General features: G+C 44.0%; 1 protein-coding gene across 2 annotated transcripts in view; it reads left to right on the top strand.

Annotated features, from left to right (window-relative positions):
- helz2a (helicase with zinc finger 2a) overlaps nucleotides 1–23,037 on the top strand; it is a 68,525-nt gene that overhangs the window by 24,929 nt on the left and 20,559 nt on the right. For both annotated transcript variants that reach the window (XM_078419023.1, XM_078419024.1), the window contains exons 7-13: nucleotides 624–1,253; nucleotides 4,122–4,908; nucleotides 9,263–9,338; nucleotides 11,366–14,891; nucleotides 17,732–17,817; nucleotides 19,400–19,546; nucleotides 20,750–20,908. In XM_078419023.1, coding sequence (XP_078275149.1) covers nucleotides 624–1,253; nucleotides 4,122–4,908; nucleotides 9,263–9,338; nucleotides 11,366–14,891; nucleotides 17,732–17,817; nucleotides 19,400–19,546; nucleotides 20,750–20,908 — 5,411 coding nt within the window. The remainder of the gene's footprint in view (nucleotides 1–623; nucleotides 1,254–4,121; nucleotides 4,909–9,262; nucleotides 9,339–11,365; nucleotides 14,892–17,731; nucleotides 17,818–19,399; nucleotides 19,547–20,749; nucleotides 20,909–23,037) is intronic.

Here is a 23,037-nt window from a genome sequence, read left to right as displayed (position 1 = left end):
CTGTCCATGTGCCACACTATGCTCTCCCCACTACCTTTCACTGGCCTCTCTCTCTACTCTCTACTTGTGGCACAGCAGTAGAGCTACTCCCTTACAGCGCCAGGAACCCGGGTTCGATCCTGACTACGGGTGCTTGTCTGTACGGAGTTTGTACGTTCTCCCCGTGACCTGCGTGGGTTTTCTCCACGATCTTCAGTTTCCTCCCACACTTGGCAGATCAGTTTAATTGGCTTGGTTTAAATGTAAAATTGTCCCTAGTGTATGTGTTGGTAGTGTTGATGTGCATCTACCCGATCTATTCCTCTCATGATTTAATACACCTCTATAAGATCACCTTTCATACTCCTGCGCTCCAAAGAATAGAGTCCCAGCCTACTCAACCTCTCCCTCAGACCTCCTGGCAACATCCTCGTAAATCTTCTTTGTACCCTTTCCAGCTTGACAACATATTTCTTATAACATGGTGCGCAGAACTGAACACAATACTCTAAATGCAGCCTCTGTATACTGGATGCTAAACAGTAAATTGGCATAATTGCACCTAGATATAAATGAAGCCCAAAGCAGAAGTCTGGCATGTCAATCTTATGAAAAATTATCGTCAAATTTCTCTTTTCAAATAGACTCAATCGGAAGGTGGACATTTCGATCACTGACACATTGGAAGGCACTGGGGAAGGAATGAAGATTGCACAATCTGGAGAGCTCTTTGCTGTGCTTCCGACACCCTCTGCTCTCGCCAATTCAAACGAAGGCTACCTATTTAAAAGAGCAGTCAAAACTGCGCTGTTGGCACCAAATCCCTCTTCCAACGACGATGTTTATGAGGCTGCTATCATCCAAGGCGCTACCAGCGAGAGTCGCGTTGCTCTAAACCTCTCGGTGCGATGCCTCAAGGAGCTCGGCTTCTTGAAAGGAAGCTCGCATGCAGTGGAGATCCAGTTTCAGTTAGACCGCTTTGCGTTCTGTTTTAAGCATCAAGCCGTGGACAAGCTTCAAAACAAGCAGATTATTTTCCCAGACTTTACCCGCTGCTCCATTCCTCAGTTTCCTGATGCCAGGCCGAACGGAAACCAGAAGCAATGCGATGCTTTGGCCTTCATTACTGGACAAGTCTCTGGACACAGGAGAGTGCCCCCTCTTCTAATTTATGGCCCATTTGGAACTGGCAAGACCTTTACCTTGGCAAAAGCAGCAATGGAAATAGTGAAGAGGCCAGGTTCCAGGTTGCTTCTATGTACTGACACTAATAGGTGAGTTGGCAGTATTGCTTTGTTTATATTGGGTTTTCAAAGGTTTCCTCCCACGGGTGCTGTCTGTACGGAGTTTGTACGTTCTCCTTGTGACCACGCGGGTGCTCCCGTTTCCTCCCACACTCCAAAGACAGACAGGTTTGTAGGTGAATTGGCTTCTGTAAATTGTAAATTGTCCCTAGTGTGAAGGATAGTACTAATTCACGGAGATCGTTGGTCAGCAGGGACTCAGTGGGCCGAAGGGCCTGTACCTCTAAAATCTAACCAAACTAGTGGGAGAGTCTCGGACCAGAGGTCATAGCCTCAGAATTAATGGACGTTCCTTTAGGAAGATGACGAGGAATTTATGTAATCAGAGGGTGGTGAATCTGTGGAATTAATTGCCACAGAAGGCTGAGGAAGCCAAGTCAATGGATATATTTAAGGCAGAGATAGATAGATTCTTGATTCATACTGGTGTCAGGGGTTATGCGGAGAAGGCAGGAGAATGGGGTTGGGAGGGAGAGATAGATCAGCCATGATTGCATGGCGGAGTAGACTTGATGGGCCAAATTGCCTAATTCTGCTCCGATCACATGAATTTATGAACTAAGCTGTTTTATTAGAAGTTCCAGTTATAGCTAAGTAGAGTTCCTCATTTTAATTTTCATCCCATGAGAAAAAAGTAATGCTTAACTATAATCAAATCAAAATAAAATATATATATTTTTTGCAGCTACTTGTTTACAACTGCAAATTGTAATACTTTTGAGTTGCAATTTATCTTGGGACTACAAACTCTCAATATATGGCTTTTCAAGAATCCACTTTAGTCAAAATAGAATATGCCATGAATAGAAGAGAATCTTTAATTTCAAATGTAATTCAATATTTTTTCCTCAACACAGTGCATGCACAATCTATTGTAAGAGTTTCAACATCATGCAAATGTTTTGTCTTTAATCCATTGATCATTTACCTTCTTTTGATGAACGCTTTGTAATAACAGAATTTTATCCATAAAAACCATAAAATCAGTTAGAATGGCAAAAACGATGAGCAATATCAGATTTTTTTGTGGTTAAAAAACATTCTTGATGATGATAGCAGTACTCAACGTTGCCCCCAGTGGCCTCAAGTAATTTTCCAAAATGCCAATTCAAAATTGCCAAATTTTAATTTGCGTGAATTCTGTTTTTCAGAATTTGAGATTCTCACACAATTACATTAACATGTTGTGTAATTCAACATGTAGAACTGTACATGTTGTGTAACTCAACATGTAGAATTAACGCGTAGAACTGTAGAATTCAACCTTTTGCAACCTTTATAAAGGTTATAAAGAAAGGAAAAGTAGTCAAGTGTTTTATTGTCAAAAATGTTTTTTTAACATATATATATATATAAAACTTTTTTGACACTAAAACATCTGATTCTTGTGTGTGTTTGTGTGCTTTATTGTCAAATAAATATATAGGAAATATCTAAATAAATTATGTACTTTTGTGACAATAAAGTACACATATACGCATTCATGCACGCACACACGCACACACGCACGCACGCGCACGCACACACGCACGCACACACGCACGCACACACTCACACACGCACACACGCACACACGCACACACGCACAAGTACACACAAACAATTACAATGCAAAAAGACAAAACCAATGCCCAAGTCTACGTAGTTCAGAGCTTATTTGGAGGTTGTAGTGTTTAAAAGCCTGATGGTTGTGGAGGAGTTCCTGAACCTGGACATTACTATTTTCAGGCTCCTTTATCTTCCCGGTGGCAGGAGTGAAATGAGTGTGTGGCCAGGGTGGTGTGGGTCTCTGATGATGCTGGCTGCCTTTTTGAGGCAGTGACTCCTATAAATCCCTTTGATGGTGGGGAGGTCAGTACCCGTGATGGACTGGGCAGTGTGCACCACTTTTTGTAGTTGTCTTCGCACCTGGGTGTGTAAGTTGCCGAACCAGGCCGTGATGCAACCAGTCAATATGCTCTCTACTGTACACCTGCAGAAGCTCAAGAGAGCCCTCTGACATACCATATGCCTACAGTCTTCTCGGGAAGTTGACAGGGCATGGCATTACATTGGCAAATGTGCTCCTGGGAACCTCAAAGTGAAGATCACAATCTTCATAGGACTTTTAGAATCAATAAGAGGATGAACTACAATCCTGTTCCAACACTGAGAAAAAGATAAAGCAATTTTTAGTCTATAAATCTGTGGAATTCGTTGCCACAGGCAGCTGTGGAGGCCAAGTCATTGGGTATTTTTAGAGCGTAGATTGATAGGTCCTTGATGAGGAACAGCATCAAAGGTTACGGGGAGAAGGCAGGAGAGTGGGGTTAAGAGGGAAAAACAAGTCAGCCATGATTGAATGCAGAATAGACTTGATGGCTGAAAGGCCTAACTCTGCCCCAATGACCTTTGAACTTAAGAAAATGGAGCACGCAGAGAAAACTCACTTGGTCACAGGGAGAACATACGAACTCTGCCCGACAGCACCAGTTGTCAGGATCGAACCCACGTCTCTGGCGTTGTGAGGCAGCAGCTCCAAAGCTGTGCTGCAGTGCTATCAAAGTCGATGGGCTGAGTGGCCTAATTCCTCTCCTATGTCTTATGGTCTAATGTGAACTTTTAATATTGTTAATTCCTGATTATTGGACCAAACCAATGAGCTCATTATAATTGCTCATCATTATTATTATTATAGAGTCTGAATAAGGGTCTCGACCCGAAAAGTCACCCATTCCTTCTCTCCGGAGATGCTGCCTGTCCCGCTGAGTTACACCAGCATTTTGTGTCTATCTTCGATTTAATCCGGCATCTGCAGTTCTTTCCCACAGCTCATTGTTATTTGCCTTCTTATTTCAGTGCTGCAGACTTGTACGTCAAGGATTACTTTCACCAATTTGTCTCTGAGTTTCCCGAGGGAAGGCCGCTACGCCTGAAGTACGTCAAGCAGAACCCCATCCACACCGACCCGATCACAAAACAGTACTGTTTGCTTTCAGACAATGCGTTCACTGTGCCCGACAGACCGACGCTGGAGTCGTACCGCATCGTCATCACCACCTGCATGGAGGCAAAGTTGTTCTCCGAGCTCAAGCTTCCCCTTGGGTTTTTCACACACATTTTAATTGACGAGGCCTCTCAGATGTTGGAATGCGACGCGATAATTCCACTGGGCATCGCAGGAGATAAGACGAGGGTTGTCCTGGCAGGAGATCACCTGCAAATGACGCCAAGGCTCTTCTCCGTCGAAGACAGGGAGATGCCAGACCACACGTTACTCAACCGCCTGTTCCAATACTACAAGAGGGCAGAGCACGGCGTGGCAGATAAGAGCCGCATCATCTTCAACGTCAACTACAGATCGGTGAAAGAGATCATCGACTTTGTGTCGGTGCATTTTTACGTGGGAGAGACCGACATCATTAAAGCGGGTGGAAACATTCCAAGTCACCCTGAGTTCTACCCTCTCATGTTCTGCCACGTTGCAGGCAAGGCCAGTTTCAACTCGTTCAACTTATCCTGGTACAATGAGTTCGAAGTCCTCCAAGTTGTGGAAAAGGTCAATTCGGTCGTGAATGGGTGGCCCGTTGAATGGGGACCACTGGAACTAAAGGAGATCTGTGTTGTATCATCTGAAACATATCAGGTAACGCAGCTTAACGTTATGCACTGATGTAACTTAATGACACGCCAAAGAATAAGGTTGCCTTGAAAGGGGTTTCTGAAGTAGATTTAAATTCTTGGGGCATTAAAAAATAATTGCTGGCGACAGTTATGCCATTTTTTGAGACAGTAAATTTTAACAGGGCTCCTTTACATTGGTTCAAGGGATAGACACAAAGTGCTGGAGTAACTCAGCAGGTCAGGCAGCATCTCTGGAGAAAAGGAATAGGTGGCATTTTGGGTCGAGACTCATCTCTGGAGTCTGAAGAAGGGTCTCGCTTATTCCTTTTCTCCAGAGATGCTGCCTGACCCGCTGAGTTACTCCAGCATTTCGTGTATATCTTTGGTGTAAACCAGCACCTGCAGTTCCTTCCAACACATTTGATTATAGGGGAGGAATGTACACTCAAAGGACAGTGTAGGTCTTATTCTGCCTTCGCTGCGTGTCTTTGAGAGGGCGTGCCATTGTTTCTAAGGCAAGGTCTGCTGTTCACCAAGGCAGAAACGTGGGCACAAGTGAATGGTTCCAACCAATGGTCTCCTTTTAGCTCTGCACAGCTGAATGTGCACCAAAAGGAAGTGAATGTCCTCTCACTTAAAACCACCATCAATTACTTGTATATTGGTGGCAGGCTGAGTTCCTCTGGTCTTTGGTTCCGTTTTACAAGTGGTTCCTTTGTTTGGTTGCATTGTTGTTTTAAGCTGCAAAAATCTTCCTGGGCATGATGTGGATAACACTGAAGGAATATTTGCTGAATTCCAGCTTTCTGCACCAGCTTTCTGGTCCCAGGCCTCGCAGTGCACTATTATGGCGAGTCTGGAGGCTTGTACTTTGTTAAAGAAGTTTATTGCGGTAGCAATATTCAATTACAAAGGATAACAACCGAGATTACAGACGACCATTAACTCAAACTATTCACATCAAAGTTCTCTTCCCACTGACTGGTTTTGGGCGCCAAAACCACCACGTGACCTTGCTGGCCAATCCGAGGGTTCGACTCTCAGGACCAATCCCTATGGTCGCTACACTATCTTAGTATTGAACATTACTGGAAGAATGAGCAGAGAGCTACACAAAACAGGAACAGTTGGTAAATAAGCAAGATACAAGCTGGGAGAGGGACCGCCAACTGCTTTTTTTAGCTTAGTTTAAGTCTAGTTTAGAGATAGAGGGAGGAAGCAGGCCCATCGGCCCACTGAGTCTGCGCTGACCAGCGATCCCCACACATTTACACTATCCCACACACACTAGGGGCCAATTTACCAAGCCAATTAACCAACAAATCTGTACGTCTTTAGAGTGTGCGAGGAAACCGGAGATTCCTGAGAAAACCCACACGGTCACTGGTAGAACAGGCGCAGCGTTCGAGTTGCTGCCTTACAGCACTTGCAGCGCCGGAGAACCAGGTTCGATCCCGACTACGGGTGCTGTCTGTACGAAGTTTTTACGTTCACCACGTGGGTTTTCTCCGAGATCTTCGGTTTCCTCCCACACTCTAAAGATGTACAGGTAAATTGGCTTGGTAAATGTAAAAATTGTCCCGAGTGTGTGTAGGATAATGTTAATATGCAGGGATCGCTGGTCGGCGCGGGTCCGGTGGTCTGAAGGGCCTGTTTCTGCGCTAAACTAAATTAAACATACAAACTCCACACAGACAGCACCCATGGTTAGGATCGAACCTGGGTCTCTTGCACTGTAAGGCAGCAACTGCACCACTGTGCCACACTGACAGTTAATAAATTGAAGGAATGCAATGTTTACACTACCCCCTTCCCTTGTGGGTTTTCACTTGTTTATTTTTAACTTGCAGCAGCACAATAGTTATGTAAACATAGTTCTCTGTAAAAGCCGTACTGACTGGCCCTGCTTCACCTCTTCTCTTTAACTGTATCATTGTTACAACTCTTAGGATGTGTAGTTCAGAAGTTCATAAGTGATAGGAGCAGAATTAGGCCATTCGGCCCATCAAGTCTAGTCCACCATTCAATCATGGCTGATCTATCTTTCCCTCTCAACCCCATTCCCTTGCCTTCTCCCCATAACCCCTGACAACTGTACTAATCAAGAATCTATCTATCTCTGCCTTAAAAATATCCATTGGCTTGGCCTCCATAGCCTTTGTGGCAATGAATTCCACAGATTCACCACCCTCTGTCTAAAGAAATTCCTCCTCATCTCTTTGCTAAAGGAACGTCCTTTAATTCTGAAGCAGTGACCTCTGGTCCTAGACTCTCCCACTAGTAGAAACATATTCTCCACATCCACTCTATCCAGGCCTTCCACTGTTCGATGGGATGCTTACTTAGATAGTTTAGGCCGGTGCAGTTAACGGGAAAGAGTGTAGACAATAGACAATAGGTGCAGGAGGAGGCCATTCGGCCCTTCGAGCCAGCACCGCCATTCAATGTGATCATGGCTGATCATTCTCAATCAGTACCCCATTCCTGCCTTCTCCCCATACCTCCTGACTCCGCTATCCTTAAGAGCTCTATCTAGCTCTCTCTTGAATGCATTCAGAGAATTGGCCTCCACTGCCTTCTGAGGCAGAGAATTCCACAGATTCACAACTCTCTGACTGAAAATATTTTTCCTCATCTCAGTTCTATATGGCCTACCCCTTATTCTTAAACTGTGGCCCCTGGTTCTGGACTCCCCCAACAGTGGGAACATGTTTCCTGCCTCTAACGTGTCCAACCCCTTAATAATCTTATACGTTTCGATAAGATCTCCTCTCATCCTTCTAAATTCCAGTGTATACAAGCCTAGTCGCTCCAGTCTTTCAACATATGACAGTCCCACCAATTCCGGGAATTAACCTAGTAACGGCACGGTAGCGCAGCGGTAGAGTTGCTGCTATACAGCGAATGCAGCGCCGGAGACTCAGGTTCGATCCTGACTACGGGTGCTGCACTGTAAGGAGTTTGTACGTTCTCCCCGTGACCTGCGTGGGTTTTCTCCGAGATCTTCGGTTTCCTCCCACACTCCAAAGACGTACAGGTATGTAGGTTAATTGGCTGGGTAAATGTAAAAATTGTCCCTAGTGGGTGTAGATTAGTGTTAATGTACGGGGATCGCTGGGCGGCACGGACTTGGTGGGCCGAAAAGGCCTGTTTCCGGCTGTATATATATGATATGATATGATATGATAAAGGAAAGTTCACGTTTAATAACAGGGCAGGGGATGGGAACCAAAGCAAGGAGACAGCGGCACATGAAAAGAGGACAGAAGCAAAATGTAGAAGGGAGATAAGAAAAATAAACCTGAATGCTTTGTGCCTTAATGCGAGGAGCAATTGTAATTAGGTGGATGAATTAAATGTGCAGTTGGTAGTTAAGGAATATGATATAGTTTGAATTACGGAGACTTGGCTCCAGGATGACCAAGGATGGGATTTCGATCACACTCTCATGTAAGGTTCTCGATCCTGAATTTGCAGGTCTTCGATTCATAGCTTTCTGAAAGGGAGGAGAAAGTATTGAATTGAATTGACATCAACTTAGTAACTTTTAAGAACCCCATGGAGAGCAAATTTAAATGTAGTCATTGTCAGATCCTCGGCTTGATCTGAATATAATAAACACACTTCCAGGGCACGAAACATAAGCAGTTTGTTTTATTCCTCCGCCACTCCATCACATTGCGGCAGTGTGTTTATTATAATCGGATCAAGGTGAGAATCTGACAGTCATTTTTTTAAAGTACCTCTTTGTGAAGATCAACAACATCTTGAGGAAAAGCACACCCTTGGAGTAAACTGTGAGAGCAGTGGAAGGCAGACTGGTTTAGAATGGATGATTTTTTGTCATCTAGTTTAGTTTAGAGATACAGCACGGAAACAGGCCATTCGGCCCACTGAGTCCGCACCGACCAGCGATCCCCGCACATTAACGCTATCCTACACACACTCGGGACAATTTACACTTGTATACCATGCCAATTAATCTACTAACCTTTCCGTGTTTGGAGTGTGGGAGGAAACCGATGATCCCAGAGAAAACCTACGCAGGTCACGGGGTGAACGTGCAAACTCCGTACAGACAGCACCCATAGTCGGGATCGAACCCCGGGTCTCCAGTGCTGCAAGCGCTGTAAGGCAGTAACTCTACTGCTGCGCCACCGTGCCGCCATTTATTCTCAGGGAAATGGCATCTTCTTGCAATTAATGGATCACAAATATATCAAAATTCCATATCATGGAATGACTTGTATCAATAATGTTTTGCCCATACTAATCTCAGTAACATATAACATTTTCTCTCTGCTCATCTCCTGTCCCTAATTCCTCTACAAATGGCACATATAATTTATTATTTATCTTTAAAAATAATTTTTCAGATTCAGTGCTTGAGGCAGAAACTCAGGTCATCTCGACTCGGGTCAATAACTGTAGAGAATGTCTTCAATATTCAAGGTAAGTCCATTTACATCCAATTTAATTTTCTTTAGTTTGGTGATACAGCCCAGAAACATGCCCTTCGGCCCACCGAATCCACACCAATCAGCAATACCCCGCACACTTACACCATCCTACACACTGGGGAGAATTTATAATTTTTACCGAAGCCAATTAACCTACAATCCTGCACGTCTTTGGAAAGTGGGAGGAAACCAGAGCACCTGGAGAAAACCCATGCAGTGACAGCGAGAAGGTACAAACTCTGTACAGACAGCCTCCGTGGTCAGGATCAAACCCTGGTCTCTGGCGTTGTAAGGCAGCAAATCTACCGCTGCACCTCTGCCGCCCACAGTTGAATTGAACAAGGGAGTGTTTATATTTTTTAGTATTACATTTGGACTTTGTCTCTCCCAAGAAGAAGCCACTCTATTTATATCATGAGGCCCTTTCACCAGTAGAATTAAGTCTGAAGAAGGGTCTCGACCCAAAACGTCACCCATTCCTTCTCTCCAGAGATGCTGCCTATCCCGCTGAGTTACTCCAGCATTTTGTATCTATCTTGCTTTTGTCTTTGTACTATTATTATTGTTGTATATATATATATATATGTGTGTATGTATATATATATATATATATAAAACAATAATAGTACAAAGACAAAAATAAGATAGACACAATTAGATAGCTCATCTGTCCCTCTCTTTCCCCTCCCCTTCCCAGTTCTCCCACTCTCTTCCTGTCTCCAACTACATCCTTTCTTTGTCCCTCCCCTGATATTAGTCTGAAGAAGGGTCTCGACCTGAAATGTCACCCATTCCTTCTCTCCTGAGATGCTGCCTGACCCGCTGAGTTACTCCAGCATTTTGTGATACCTTCTATATATATATTGAACTTTTTTGTGTTTTATTATGGGAGTTACAGAATACCATGTTTACATATCTGTTGTGCTGCTGCAAGTCAGAATTTAATTGTTCTGTTTTGGGACATATGACAATAAAACACTTCAATTTCTTGAGGTGTGAGCCTTCAAAAGCACTGGGATCAGGAGCAATAAGGACAGGACCCAAAGCACTGACTACAACAGATTGTTCTTTGCTTTAATAAAATCAAAAGTAAAAAGAGGAGAAGAGAATTATATTTTAATCCATGCCATTCAATATAGTCTAATTTTAGAATGTTATATGTTTAGAAGTCATACTTAAAAAATATTACAAAAAACAATTTTTGACCTTTGTGCTGATCTGGTTATGACTTGCTAATTGACCCAGAAAAACGGCAATTGTAGCACAAATGACAAGAGTCAAGAGTGTTTTATTGTCAAAAACATTCCCAAACTGAACAATGAAATCCTTACTTGCAGCAGCACAACAGAATATGTAAACATAGTACACTGCTCTTTGTTTTTCTATTGTTTTCTGTGTTTCTATCTTTCTATGTATGTAAACAAACAATTGTCAACTTCCTGTATTCTCCTACAATATTCAGTGATGTCTTGCTGTATATGATGAATATTTTATATGTTGAAACACGTGGGTATAAAATGATAGATTTATCTGCGGTAACGTATGAGAAGCATTTAATGGCAGTGGGCCTGTACTCGCTGGAGTTTAGAAGGATGAGGGGGGATCACATTAAAACCTACCGAATAGTGAAAGGCCGAGATAGAGTGGATGTGGAGAGGATGTTTCCAGTAGTGGGGGAAGTCCGGGCCAGAGGGCACAGCCCCTGAATAAAAGGACATATCAAGGCGGAATGAGAGATGAGGAGGAATTTCTTTAACCAGAGGGTGGTGAATCTGTGGAATTCATTGCCATAGGCAGCAGTGGAGGCCAAGCCATTGAGTATTTTTGAGCAGAGATTGATACGATTCTTGATTAGTAAGGGCGTCAAAGGTGACAGGGAGAAGGCAGGAGAATGGTGTTGGGAGGGAAGTAAAGATCAGCCATGATTGAATGACAGCAAAGTCTCGATGGGCCGAATGGTCTTGCTCTGCTCGTATGTCTTGTGGTCCTATGGGTAATTTTCTTTTGTTCTTTCACCAGGAAAGCAGTTCAGAGTGATAATCATCTCGACAGTGCATACTTGTGAAAGTAGCATGTCTTCAAAGAGTGTTAGTTTAGAATTTTTCAGTCAACTTAACGTTTTGAACACGGCCATGACCCGAGCCCAATCTCTGGTGATAGTTGTGGGTGACGCGGTGGCTCTTTGCTCTGTTGGGAATTGCAGCAAAATCTGGAAGAAGTATGTTCAGGAATCTATTGACAACAGAGGCTTTTACCCGCAAGAGCTATCAATGGAGCAGATTAGACAGGCCATTGTTGATAATGAGTGCTTGACTTCCAAAGATGAAGATGTCAGTGACAATGATTCAGAGAAAGAAATTGATCTAATACTGCAAGAGCTTCTTGACGAGAGCAAGAATATGGCGCTAATCGTAACAGACGAAGGCCTGATGGATATTGCCAAACCTGAGGAAGAAGTACAAGGGAATGTGAGTTGTAGTGCGCATGCTATGTCCTTTCAGAAGAGGTTCGCTGTGCAGTATGAAGATCATCCTGCAGAGACACTGGCGACATGGTTGTTAAACGAGCCTACAAAATATAAGCGATGTGAAGTAGTCAAGGAAACGTTTCATAAAGGCTACGCCATTGCTCTGGATGATCTTCAGGTTGCTCACATTAAAATAGAAGGCCGAGCGAACTTTGGGAAATCATTCCCTGGTGACCAGGTTTTGGTTGAAATTCTACCCCAGAGCTCAGAGCAAGGTGACGACTCTAATGTCAATGGAAAAGTGGTTGGTATTTTGAGATCAGGTGACCTGCCGAGAGTCTTTGTCTGCAGAATCGATGAATATGATCCTCAAGTCATGGTTCCTATCAACAAATGTGTCACAAAAATCTACACACCTGAAAAGACGAGCAACACAATCAGTATTCGCAAACGTAAGAAAGGTAAATATGTGACAGATAGCGCTATCGCCCTGACTGAAAAAATAAGAAAAGATTTCTTCGTCGTTGAAATACTGTGTTGGCGGGAAAACTTTTTCTACCCATTGGGAATTGTGACTAAGACGCTCCCCGCAGCATTGACAATGGATCGTGGAATGGAAATACTGAACTTGGAGTACCTCGTTCACGAGAGCTTCCCAGAAGAAGTGATGCAAGAGCTGGAGGCACACTGCCAAGAGCCGAGAAAGTATCCTGGTGAAAATCGGACGGACTGCCGGGATTACGTAACATTTACAGTGGATCCGAAGGACTCCAAGGATCTTGACGATGCCATTAGTGTGAGAGACTTGGGTGAATGCTACGAGATAGGTGTTCACATCGCGGACGTAGCTGCTTTTGTGCCAAGCGGGAGTTCCATCGATCAAGAAGCACAGAGGCGCGGAGTGACGTATTATCAGCCTGCAGGTGATCCATTTCACATGCTGCCTCCGAAGCTGAGCCAAGACCTCTGCACCCTCCTCCCAGGAGAGGATCGCAAGGTCATCTCTTTATTTGTTGAGGTAAACAAAAGTACAGACCGGATTGTGAAAACAAACTTTTCACTTTCTCTTGCCCGGTCAGACAAGAAGCTCACCTATGAACAAGCGGAGGAGTACATTAAGGATTTTAGTGGAAGTGAATTGAGATTTGAGACTTTGGAAGATTCAATTGCCGTGGCCTTTCACTTTTCCAGAGTTCACAGAAAGTGCAGACTGCAAGATGGTTATTATTATGATAAGCCTGACGACCACAGACATCTCGGGAATAGACGGTCCCATCAAATGATCGAGGAACTCATGATAATGATGAATAACACAGTGGCCGAATTCTTGACCAACGGTTCGAAAACAATGAACGTGACGCCATTGAGATGTCAGGGCCCCCCTGATCCTCGTAAGATTACCACTCTAAAGGAAAAGCATAAAAACCTGGTCAACCTCTCCATTCATCTCTCGCATCATCTGGAGGTCAGACCAGATTTTCAACCTCCGTCCTGTGAGGAATTCCAGATCTTGTCTTCCGTATGGAACGGTCTGGTAAAAGCGGCAGAGGACAATGACATCAACAGGTTGATAGACTTCATTGCAACGGATGACATCCATCCAAACCTTGCACCAGTCTCCCTGGAGCTGAGGAGAATCATGCTCAAATCCTTCGTCATTCGTTCCAACTCAACATCACTTTCAAAGCAAGGGCATTATTCTCTTCACCTTGAATCTTACACTTGGGCCACGTCACCGATTCGACGATATCCAGACATTATTATCCAACGTCTCCTTACTCAGATTTTGTGCCAAGGAGATATTGCTTACAACCCACAGGAAATTGACAAATTATGCATTGATTTCAACAGGAAAAAGAGGAGGGCTTCCAATTATGAAAAAATAGCTCAAACTCTTCATTTAGCGACACAACTTCAGAATCAAGTCATACAAAAGATGGCATTTGCCTTCAATGTTGCACCATTGTCCAGGCACTTTGGTGTCTTATTCCCAATGAGCTCTGATGCTCTACAAGTGATCCAAAGCATCAACTACAGAACCCTTCAGCTGGTGGCCCAACCTACATTCAACAAGGAAACTAAAGTAATGCAATTAAAATGGAGGAAAAGAGTTTACAGTCTAGACACATCGAGACAAGCTTTTCTTCCACCTGGGCCGTTCTGTAACCCATACATCAATACGATTAACAGTGACACTTGGCAGGAATTTGTGAAGGCAGTCAGATTGGATGAATATTCCAAGGTATCAATCCTTGTCTTGGAGGAGAGCCAATGTTCCAAATCGACTGTGGCGGCACAAGCAAACTTTGGCAAGATAGAAGCCAGCAAGGGCAATCCTTCACATCATGTAACCATTTCTCTGAACGTGAGAAACGGGGATGCTTTGCAGTTGCAACTGACTAAAGGAGAAGAGAAAGGTTTCTTGGTGCCAGCCGTGCAGTTGTTTAAGGTAACTCGGATGTTTGAGATTTGCGTGGAACATGCAGAAAATCCTGTGCCCTGCTTTTCGGAGTATGCTTCAAAGTCCCCCAAAAACACCTACCAGGACATAAAGGAATATCAAGCCATCTGGGGTCCATTGTGCGCGATGGAATGTGTAACCAGCGCAGTGGCTGAAAATGAAGTTATCATCATTTATGGTGTTAAGATAGCTTGGGCAAGGAAAGGTCCACAAAGCGGAACTCTGCATGGCACTTTCTCTATTCCCAAAGAATTTTGTATGAAGTGGCAGATTAAAAGTGCCCTGTCGAAGTGTTACTTCTGCATCCGGTGCAGAGACTTGAAACAAAATATAGACGGCTATCTGCCCCAAAACGAGGGGACCCTTCACCAAAGCTTGAAGGGACTGAACAATTCAGGAAACTCTCCAGAACTAAACATTGACCCGAACCGTTACATTTGGGTGGCACATGCAGTGGCAGAAGAATTTTCCAACGATGGCAAAAAATCTGACAGGAATGATGACATTAAGACAAACTTTACCGTGCACCAAATGCCCATGGATACCATCCCAAAGGAAATATATCAGAAGGATACAACATTCGTTGTGGAAGTAATTCCAAAGCAACTTCCTGAAATGTAAGTATTGTGAAAGCACAGTCACTCTATAATATGTGGTCTGATTTTGCACTAGTTTACAGGAATGAGAATTCTAGATCCTTAAGCATCAAACATCACCAAACTAAGTTTGTCCCATTTTAATTACATGAGAACTCTTCAATGTTGATAAATTGTGAACTCGGCATCATTCCTTCTCCCTATAGGCACTGTACAGTTGCAAAAGTAAATGTACACTCGATTAGTACGGGTGTCAGGGGTTATGGGGAGAAGGCAGGAGAATGGGGTTGAGAGGGAAAGATAGATCAGCCATGATAGAACGGCGGAGCAGACTTGATGGGTTGAATGGCCTAATTCTGCTCTTATCACTTATGACCTTATGTAACACTTCAACTCAAAACAACGTCCCAATGTTGCATGAATATTTTGTAAAGCGTATTATGACGTTTGTGATCCATCAAATTTAATACCAATTTATTCATGAGATTTGGTAAATTTTATAAATAGTTGTTGAGCGACATCTTTACTTGCAATCAGCTTGTCCATAACTTCATCAATTAAATTAAAAGACTGTAACCTAAACATAGTGAAATGCAAATGTTTGCCCCATATATTCCTGTACATTTGGTATTAACATGTTTCTTTTCATGCTGATCAATCGCTGCAAGCTGGAGAGAGGGGGGTTACCTGAAGTTGGAGAATTCCATGATCATACCATTGGGTTGTAAACTGTAAGGTTGTGTGTGGCTTTGCTCTGCCATTGGAGAAGGCCAAGGACAGACAGGTCATGATGGGAATGGGAAGGGGAATTAAAATGATTAGCAATGGGGAGCTCCTACAGGCCGTGGATGACAGAGAGCGTTTAGTTTTCTTAGAGATACAATGTGGTAACAGGCCCTTCAGCCCACTGAGTCCGTGCCGACCAGCCAAGGCAATTAACCTACAAGCCTGTACGTCTTTGGAGTTTTTGTTGACGAGGTTGCTTAGTCTACGCTTGCTTTCACCGATGTAAAGGAGGCCATATCAGGAGGCCATGGCGGTGCTGGCTCGAAGAGCCAGGTGGCCTCCTCCTGCACCTATTTTCTATGTTTCTATGAGCACCAAATGCAGTAGATGAGGTCTGAATAGGTGCAGGTGAATCTCTGCCACACCTGGAAGGGCTTCTGTGAGGTCGTGAAGGTAGCGGGATTAAAGGCAGGAACCAGCGGATCTCTATCCCTATTCTCTCTGGGTGGAGGCATGGGTGAGGTCTCCATGCACAACTGCTGGGGCTGGAGGGGGAAACACATTTGCCGAAGAAAGAGGACATCTCAGATGTCCTCGAGTGTGAAGATGTCCTACAGTTCAAAGCCTCATCCCGAGAGCAGATGCAGCAGAGACGAACTGTGAGGAAAGGAAGGCATCAAGTGTGATTAAGGTGGCTATGGGTGTCAGTTGGCTTGTAGTAGATGTGTGTGTATAGTCTGTCTCCTACAATGGAAAGATCACAAAATGGGAGAGAGATGTGTTCCATGGTCTAGGTGAATATGAGGACAGAGTGGAAGTTGTTGGTGAAGTTAATGAATTGACGACTTATGCGCGGGTGCAGTCCTGAATGTAGTGGAGAAAGAGTTAAGAACAGGTGATGGGATACACTTGGAACTAACAGTGTTCAATGGAACCAACAAAAAAGACAGGCATCGCTAGAGCCCACGCTACACCTGTGACTCAATGAAAATGAGAGGAATGAGAAGAGAAATTGTTGAGGTTAAGGGAAGACCCTGACTGCATCCTGATGTGGAAGTGTTTCGGGACTCGACATCCATGGTAAAGATACACAGTTGTTGCAGTTCATTTTAGTTTATTCTCACATGCACTGAGGTACAGTGAAAAGCATTGGTTGCGTGCTAACCAGTCAACGGTAAGACAATACATTCAAGATTCAAGATATCTTTATTTGTCATCCAAAAAACAAGTTTTTTGGACGAAATTCAGTCACCCACAATCCAACAATAAAAGCAATAAAATAGGCAAATTACACAACCCCAACCAACACACAAAAAAAAGAAACATCCATCACAGTGAGTCTCCTCCAGTCCCCTCCTCACTGTGATGGAAGGCCACAATGTCTTTTCCCTTCCCCTGCCGTCTTCTCCCGCGGTCAGGCTGGTGAAAGGTCCGCAGCGGGCCGACCCAAGCCCCGCGATCCAGGGCGGGTGAAGACGCTGCTGCTGCAGGTCGGGGCGGACGTGGCTCCCGACATTGAAGCCCCCGCCGAGCAGAGAAAAATCCCACGGCCTATTCCAGGCCGCGCCGGACGGTTAAATGTCCACGGCGGGCCAACCCAAGCCCCGCGATCTGGGGCGGGCGAAGCCGCTGCCGGAGCTCCCGATGTCGGCATCCACGCGGCCCGAGCCTAAGGCGAGTCGCAGCCGCTTCCGCACGCTCCGAGGACGGCCGGCTCCGCTGATGGTGAGTCCGGTCCGCGGGCTCTGCGAATCAGAGCCCTGGAGGCCGCCAGCTCCAGGAGTTGGGCCGATGGTAGGCCGCAGCAGGAACGGAGACCCGACCCAGAAAACAAAGGTCGGGTCTCCGTTCGGAAAGGACAAATTTACAATTTTACAGTTCCCCCCCTCCCCCCCACACCCACACATAGTACACAAACACAAAAACATGACATCACATCTACAATTAAGACAAAAAAACAACAAAACACAAAGACAAACGGACCGCAGGTAAGCCGCAGCTGCTGGGGCAGCGCCGCCACTTTGGGACTACATGACTACAATCGAGCCATGGGAATGTGTAAAGAAAAGTGCGGCATATAACAGTAGTACTCCTTGGACATAGTCAATCCTTGTATCTTCACTTTGATTTTTCAGACGCAAGGAGCAAGCCATTCAGAACCTTCCAAATGCATCGTCACTTGCTCAGGATATAGCACTAGGTCGTCGGACAAATTTTCCAAGTAAGAACCGTTGTAAAATTTTATTGGATATATCGGCACCATTTTGTATTGTGTTGTTGAAGAGTTGAACTTGTCTACCAATTTGCAGTTTTTGTGACATGTTAGAACTCATTGAATTATTAGTAATTCATATAAAGGATATTCCTGTTCAAACATCTCTGAGCCGCCTGCCTGGTCCTGTGTCTGAAGAGGGGTCTCAACCCGAAATGTCACCTATTCCTTTTCTCCAGAGATGCTGGCTGACCCGCCGAGTTACTCCAGGTTTTTGTGTCTATCTACGGTATAGACCCATGTGGTCCGCGTGCTCTGTGAGTGTTGGAAAATTCACTTCCTATTGATCAAATATTGGACTCCAGCTATTATTGTTTAACCAACATTGTATCTTAGAAGTGAAACTCTTGGCCACAAACGTCCTCAGAATGCATTTTACCTTGCCCACACGATGCAAACCGTGAATTGTGAACCTGATGTAATATCTGGAATTTGTAGCCCATATCATTGTGATGGCACAATGATAGAGTTGCTGCCTTAGAGACCCTGGTTCTATCCCGACTGCAGGTGCTGTCTGTACGCAGATTGTACCTTCTCCCTGTGACCTCGTGGGTTTTCACCAGTTGCTCCCACACTCCAAAGACGTCCAGGTTTGTCGGTTAATTGGCTTCAGTAAAATTATAAATTGTCCTGGTGTATAGGATAATGCTAGCCACTGGTTGGCGCGGACTCAGTGGGCCGAAGGGCCTATTTTTGTGCTGGATGTCTAAAGATTAAAAAGCAAGAAATCACAACAAAGTATTCTTAAACCAGCTAAAATATGAACATTGGAGTCAAATTTACTTTATTTAGGAATTTAATGTTGCAATAAAATGTATTTTTAATGCTGCAGTTACTGAATAGGATTAATAAATAGTAGGTAGTAGGATTTAATATGATTCTGCGATCTCTGAGGTTTCGGCAAACATTGAGCCCATGACCATGAAAAGGATCTAATTATTACAGCTGCACCTCCTTTTGGCATCTAACATTAAATATAGTTAATCCTTAAAACCTAAGTCTTGTTTCTCTCAATCCTTTGGCAATCTTCCAACCAATTTTAGTTGTTCTACTGGGAGTGACCTTTAATGCAAGTAACCGCAGATGCTGGAATCTTGAGCAAAGCCACAAAGGGCTGGTGGAACTCAGCACATCTAGTGGCATGCAGGGAGGGAGTGAACAGATGACGTTTCGGGTCAGGACTCTCCTTCAGACTGAAGAAGGGTCCCGACCCGTAACGTCACCAGTCCATTCCCCCCTCAGAGGTTGCCAGACCCGCTGATTTCCTCCAGCGATTTGGGTTTTGCTCACAATTCCAGTAACTGCTGAGATCGTCCACCACCTTGGTTTTGCTAGGTGTGACTGTGCTTTTGGTGGTTTCAGCTACATTTTCAGAATTCACCTCATCTCAATTTCTTGCCCAAGAAACTACTAGGCAATACTGAAAAAAATATGAATAGTATATGTTTTTTTTTTTGGAGTTGCATTTAGAGATATTTATTTCGCTCCTGCATTTTCACTTTATTGATTATTGTTCATTCACGATTAACAGATGCCACTTTCGAAACAGTTCAAAGGAAAAAGAGGAAAGAGCTGCACAGCTACAACATTCCTAACATGCCAAATCTCAACCCAAGCCAAGTAACTGCAGTCCGTTCTGCTCTTCAGAATGCTTTTACACTTATTCAAGGCCCACCAGGTGAGAAGGCAAAGAAATGGAGACACAAGGAATTGTCGATGCTAGAATCGTGCATCTGAACCTCCATCTCCAGCATTGTCCAAAGTGCTGGAAGAACTCAACGGATCAGGAAGCATCACTTGGATAGGCAATGATTTTGGGTTGGGACCCTCCTTCAGAGCTTCCTCAGCACTTGCCTGTGCCGCCATCTTGTGCCACATGGCTTCCAGAGTCTGGCCAAGGGTCCTGTCCCCAAAACATTGCCCATCCATGTCCTTCAGAGATGCTGCCTGACCCGCTGAGTTACTACAGTACTTTGTGATCAAAGCACTGGATCATGAAATGTCATGTTTCCATGCTGTGTCTCATTAAATGTCGATGGAACGACAAATTGTAATTGAAAATCAAGTTCAATGTGTCCGCTCCTCCGGTGTTTCTGCCACGCTAACGTGAAGAGAAACACGGATGCTCACAATAGTCATTCACGAACGTGTGCTTCTTGCCATCCCTAGACCATGGAGGATCATATCATGATGGTGCTTCATGTTATGTGAGAGCCCCCTTTAAATATTTTATTGTCCAGCGTTCCCTGGGCCTGCTCTCAGGTGGTCATTCCTGGGGAGTAGACTCCCCCCCCCCACTTCCTCAGGTTTGTTGCACTCATCTGATTCCCTGACCATCCACCAGTCTGCTGACTTCCCCAGTGTAGCATCCTTCCACTTCCTGATATGCTCTCTTAAAACCAGACGTCCATCTCCTGCATTGTCCAATTTCTAGTCGTGTATTGCCCCTAAAATGAAACCCCTTTTGACGTACCCAGAATGGAAATCACTATGGCAGCCTGACCAGTGCTGAGAGCTGAACCTATTCCCATTATTATTATTGGCATAGAGTTATACAGCAGGGAAACAGGCCCTTCAGCCCAACTTGACCATGTCAACCAAGATCCCCATCTAAACTAGTCCCACATGCCCATTTTCCTCTAAACCTTCCCTGTCCATTTCAATCATTTTTTAACTGAAACTTGATAAAATCAGTGCTAATCGTGAAATTATCATCTACGCCAGTCCCGCCTGCCTGCTTTTGGCCCATATCCCTCTGTACATCTACTATCCACGTACGTCCTTATTAATGTGATGTGTTAATTTCAGAGTTGTGTGCGATGATCCACCCCTATGTTTCGTGATGCAAAGTACATTCACACTGACAACTTTTTTACTATAGGAACAGGGAAAACTATGGTCGGGGTTCATATCGTGTATTGGTTCCATCAAATGAACTTGGCGACCAGTGTGTCTACTCCGCTACCTGGAACAGATGGCCCAAAGGGAAGCTGTATACTTTACTGTGGACCTTCCAACAAATCTGTCAATGTTGTGGCTGGTAAAGTGAAATTCATTTATTGCTTGGCAATTGGAATGTAATTGAAAATTGGAGTAAAGTACAATCTGCTGGAGGAACTCAGTGGGTCAGGCAGTGTAGAAAGATGTACGCCAACATTTTGCATCTGCAGTCTTTTGTCTTATTTCCAGCTTTCTCTCTCTTTCTCTCTCTTTCTCTCTCTTTCTCTCTCTCTCTCTCTCTCTCTCTCTCTCTCTCTCTCTCTCTCTCTCTCTCTCTCTCGCTCTCTCTTTCTCGCTCTCTCTTTCTCGCTCTCTCTTTCTCGCTCTCTCTTTCTCTCTCTCTCTCTCTCTCTCTTTCTCTCTCTCTTTCTCTCTTTCTCTCTCTCTTTCTCTCTTTCTCTCTCTCTTTCTCTCGTTCTCTCTCTCTTCCATGAGCACAATACACTAATGTATATACAATACAATACAATACAATACAATATATCTTTATTGTCATTGTACCCAGGGGTACAACGAGATTGGGAATGCGCCTCCCAATTGGCATTGGACATATGCAAAGTATAATAGTCAAAGTTACTTCCACACCATTCTTTGGTATACACGTCCACCCTATTCCCAGCCTGCTCTCGCGGAAAAAGGTGATGTGAGGTCACTTTCTGCATAACTTAACAGGACCTGCTATAGTACGTGCCAGTTCAGTTCTGGGTCTAGCCTTGGCTAGGCTTCCTTTATCTAATCTTTTCACCAGCTGTCATTGTAACAGCCCTCATCCCCCCCACCCCTCCACACTGTACCATGCAATTCTCGCTCAATCTGACCCAGCAAATCCATTCTCCCTGAACTACCAGCCGGACTCCCCAAGATAACCTCGGACCTCTGTGAAGAACTCCCCTGATGTTCACCATCACCTTCTGAATACCGGCTTTATGATAAACGGTAAATGTTCCCCTCCTTTTCCAGAAGCTGATTTTTCCTCAACACCCTTTAGGGATGTGGTTATTCCCTGAGTATTTTACGCTCATTCTCCAATTAATTTGCACATTTACACTTATTAACTTATTAATGTAATCATACTGCCTCACAAATTCAATGAAGACTTGCATGCATACTGACAAAAATGTCACATGAGTGAATCACATGTGGTCTTGTACACGTATACACCTAGACACGTGAGATAGTTCACCACCTGATAATTCAAATAGTATTTACATAATACAAAAAGTAGGTTACTGGCATGAATACTTTTTAAATATGCTCATGTATGAATGCACAAGGCTTGTACACTCTCGCACGCACACTCTCCCGCACACTCCCGTATGTACACTCGCACACTCTCACCCGCACGTATTCTCACACACTCACAAATACACACACTCGTACGCGCACTCACACACACTCACACACTCACCCACACACATTCTCACACACACTCTTGTACACGCATTCACGCACTGATACACATTTAGACACTCGTACTCTTGCACGCACATTCTCACACACATGCACACTCGCTCATTACTTACAATTCATTTGTAGGGTTCAGCCAGAGATACAAAATGACTACATGAAGCCTAGCTTTCAACGATCCATTTACTTCACAAAACCAGCTATTTAATAGTCCCATTTTCCTGCTAGCCGACGTGCAATATTTGTCATAACATCTCAAATGAATGTTTAATGCAATTTTTTACTCATGAAGATGAGGCATTTCAATGTTGATAAACATCATATTTTTCTGTTTTGCGTGGGTTTTCATCATCAAGACCTTACGAGTTATAGTTCAAAGGAACTCGTTAATTTGTCCCTAACTACACCAGAGAAAAAAATGTCCATGAAATAACACAATTTTATTCTGAAAACTTCAAATCTATCCAAGCCAGATGATCACTTTTAAAATAACCAGGAAATTACCTATGTGTTTTATCTTATGACGTTAAATCTTAACACTTTTGTTTTATAAGTGCAGCCAATATTAACCAAATGAACCAACTAATATGCAAATTATCTTATCCCATGAACTTAAAATGAATAAATATTTAAATCATCTGATAATCTCAGTCATTAACGAGCCATTTAACGAGTTGAGTTGGTTAAAGCATGTAAGAACTGCAGGACGACATAATGGCGCAGCGGTAGAGTTGCTGCCTTACAGCGTCAGAGACTCGGGTT

Source organism: Rhinoraja longicauda, chromosome 22, assembly GCF_053455715.1.
Source record: "Rhinoraja longicauda isolate Sanriku21f chromosome 22, sRhiLon1.1, whole genome shotgun sequence".
In the NCBI taxonomy this organism is placed as follows: Eukaryota; Metazoa; Chordata; class Chondrichthyes; order Rajiformes; family Arhynchobatidae; genus Rhinoraja; species Rhinoraja longicauda.
Note: the sequence above shows the minus strand (reverse complement) of the source record. Positions and strands in the feature narration are given on the sequence as shown.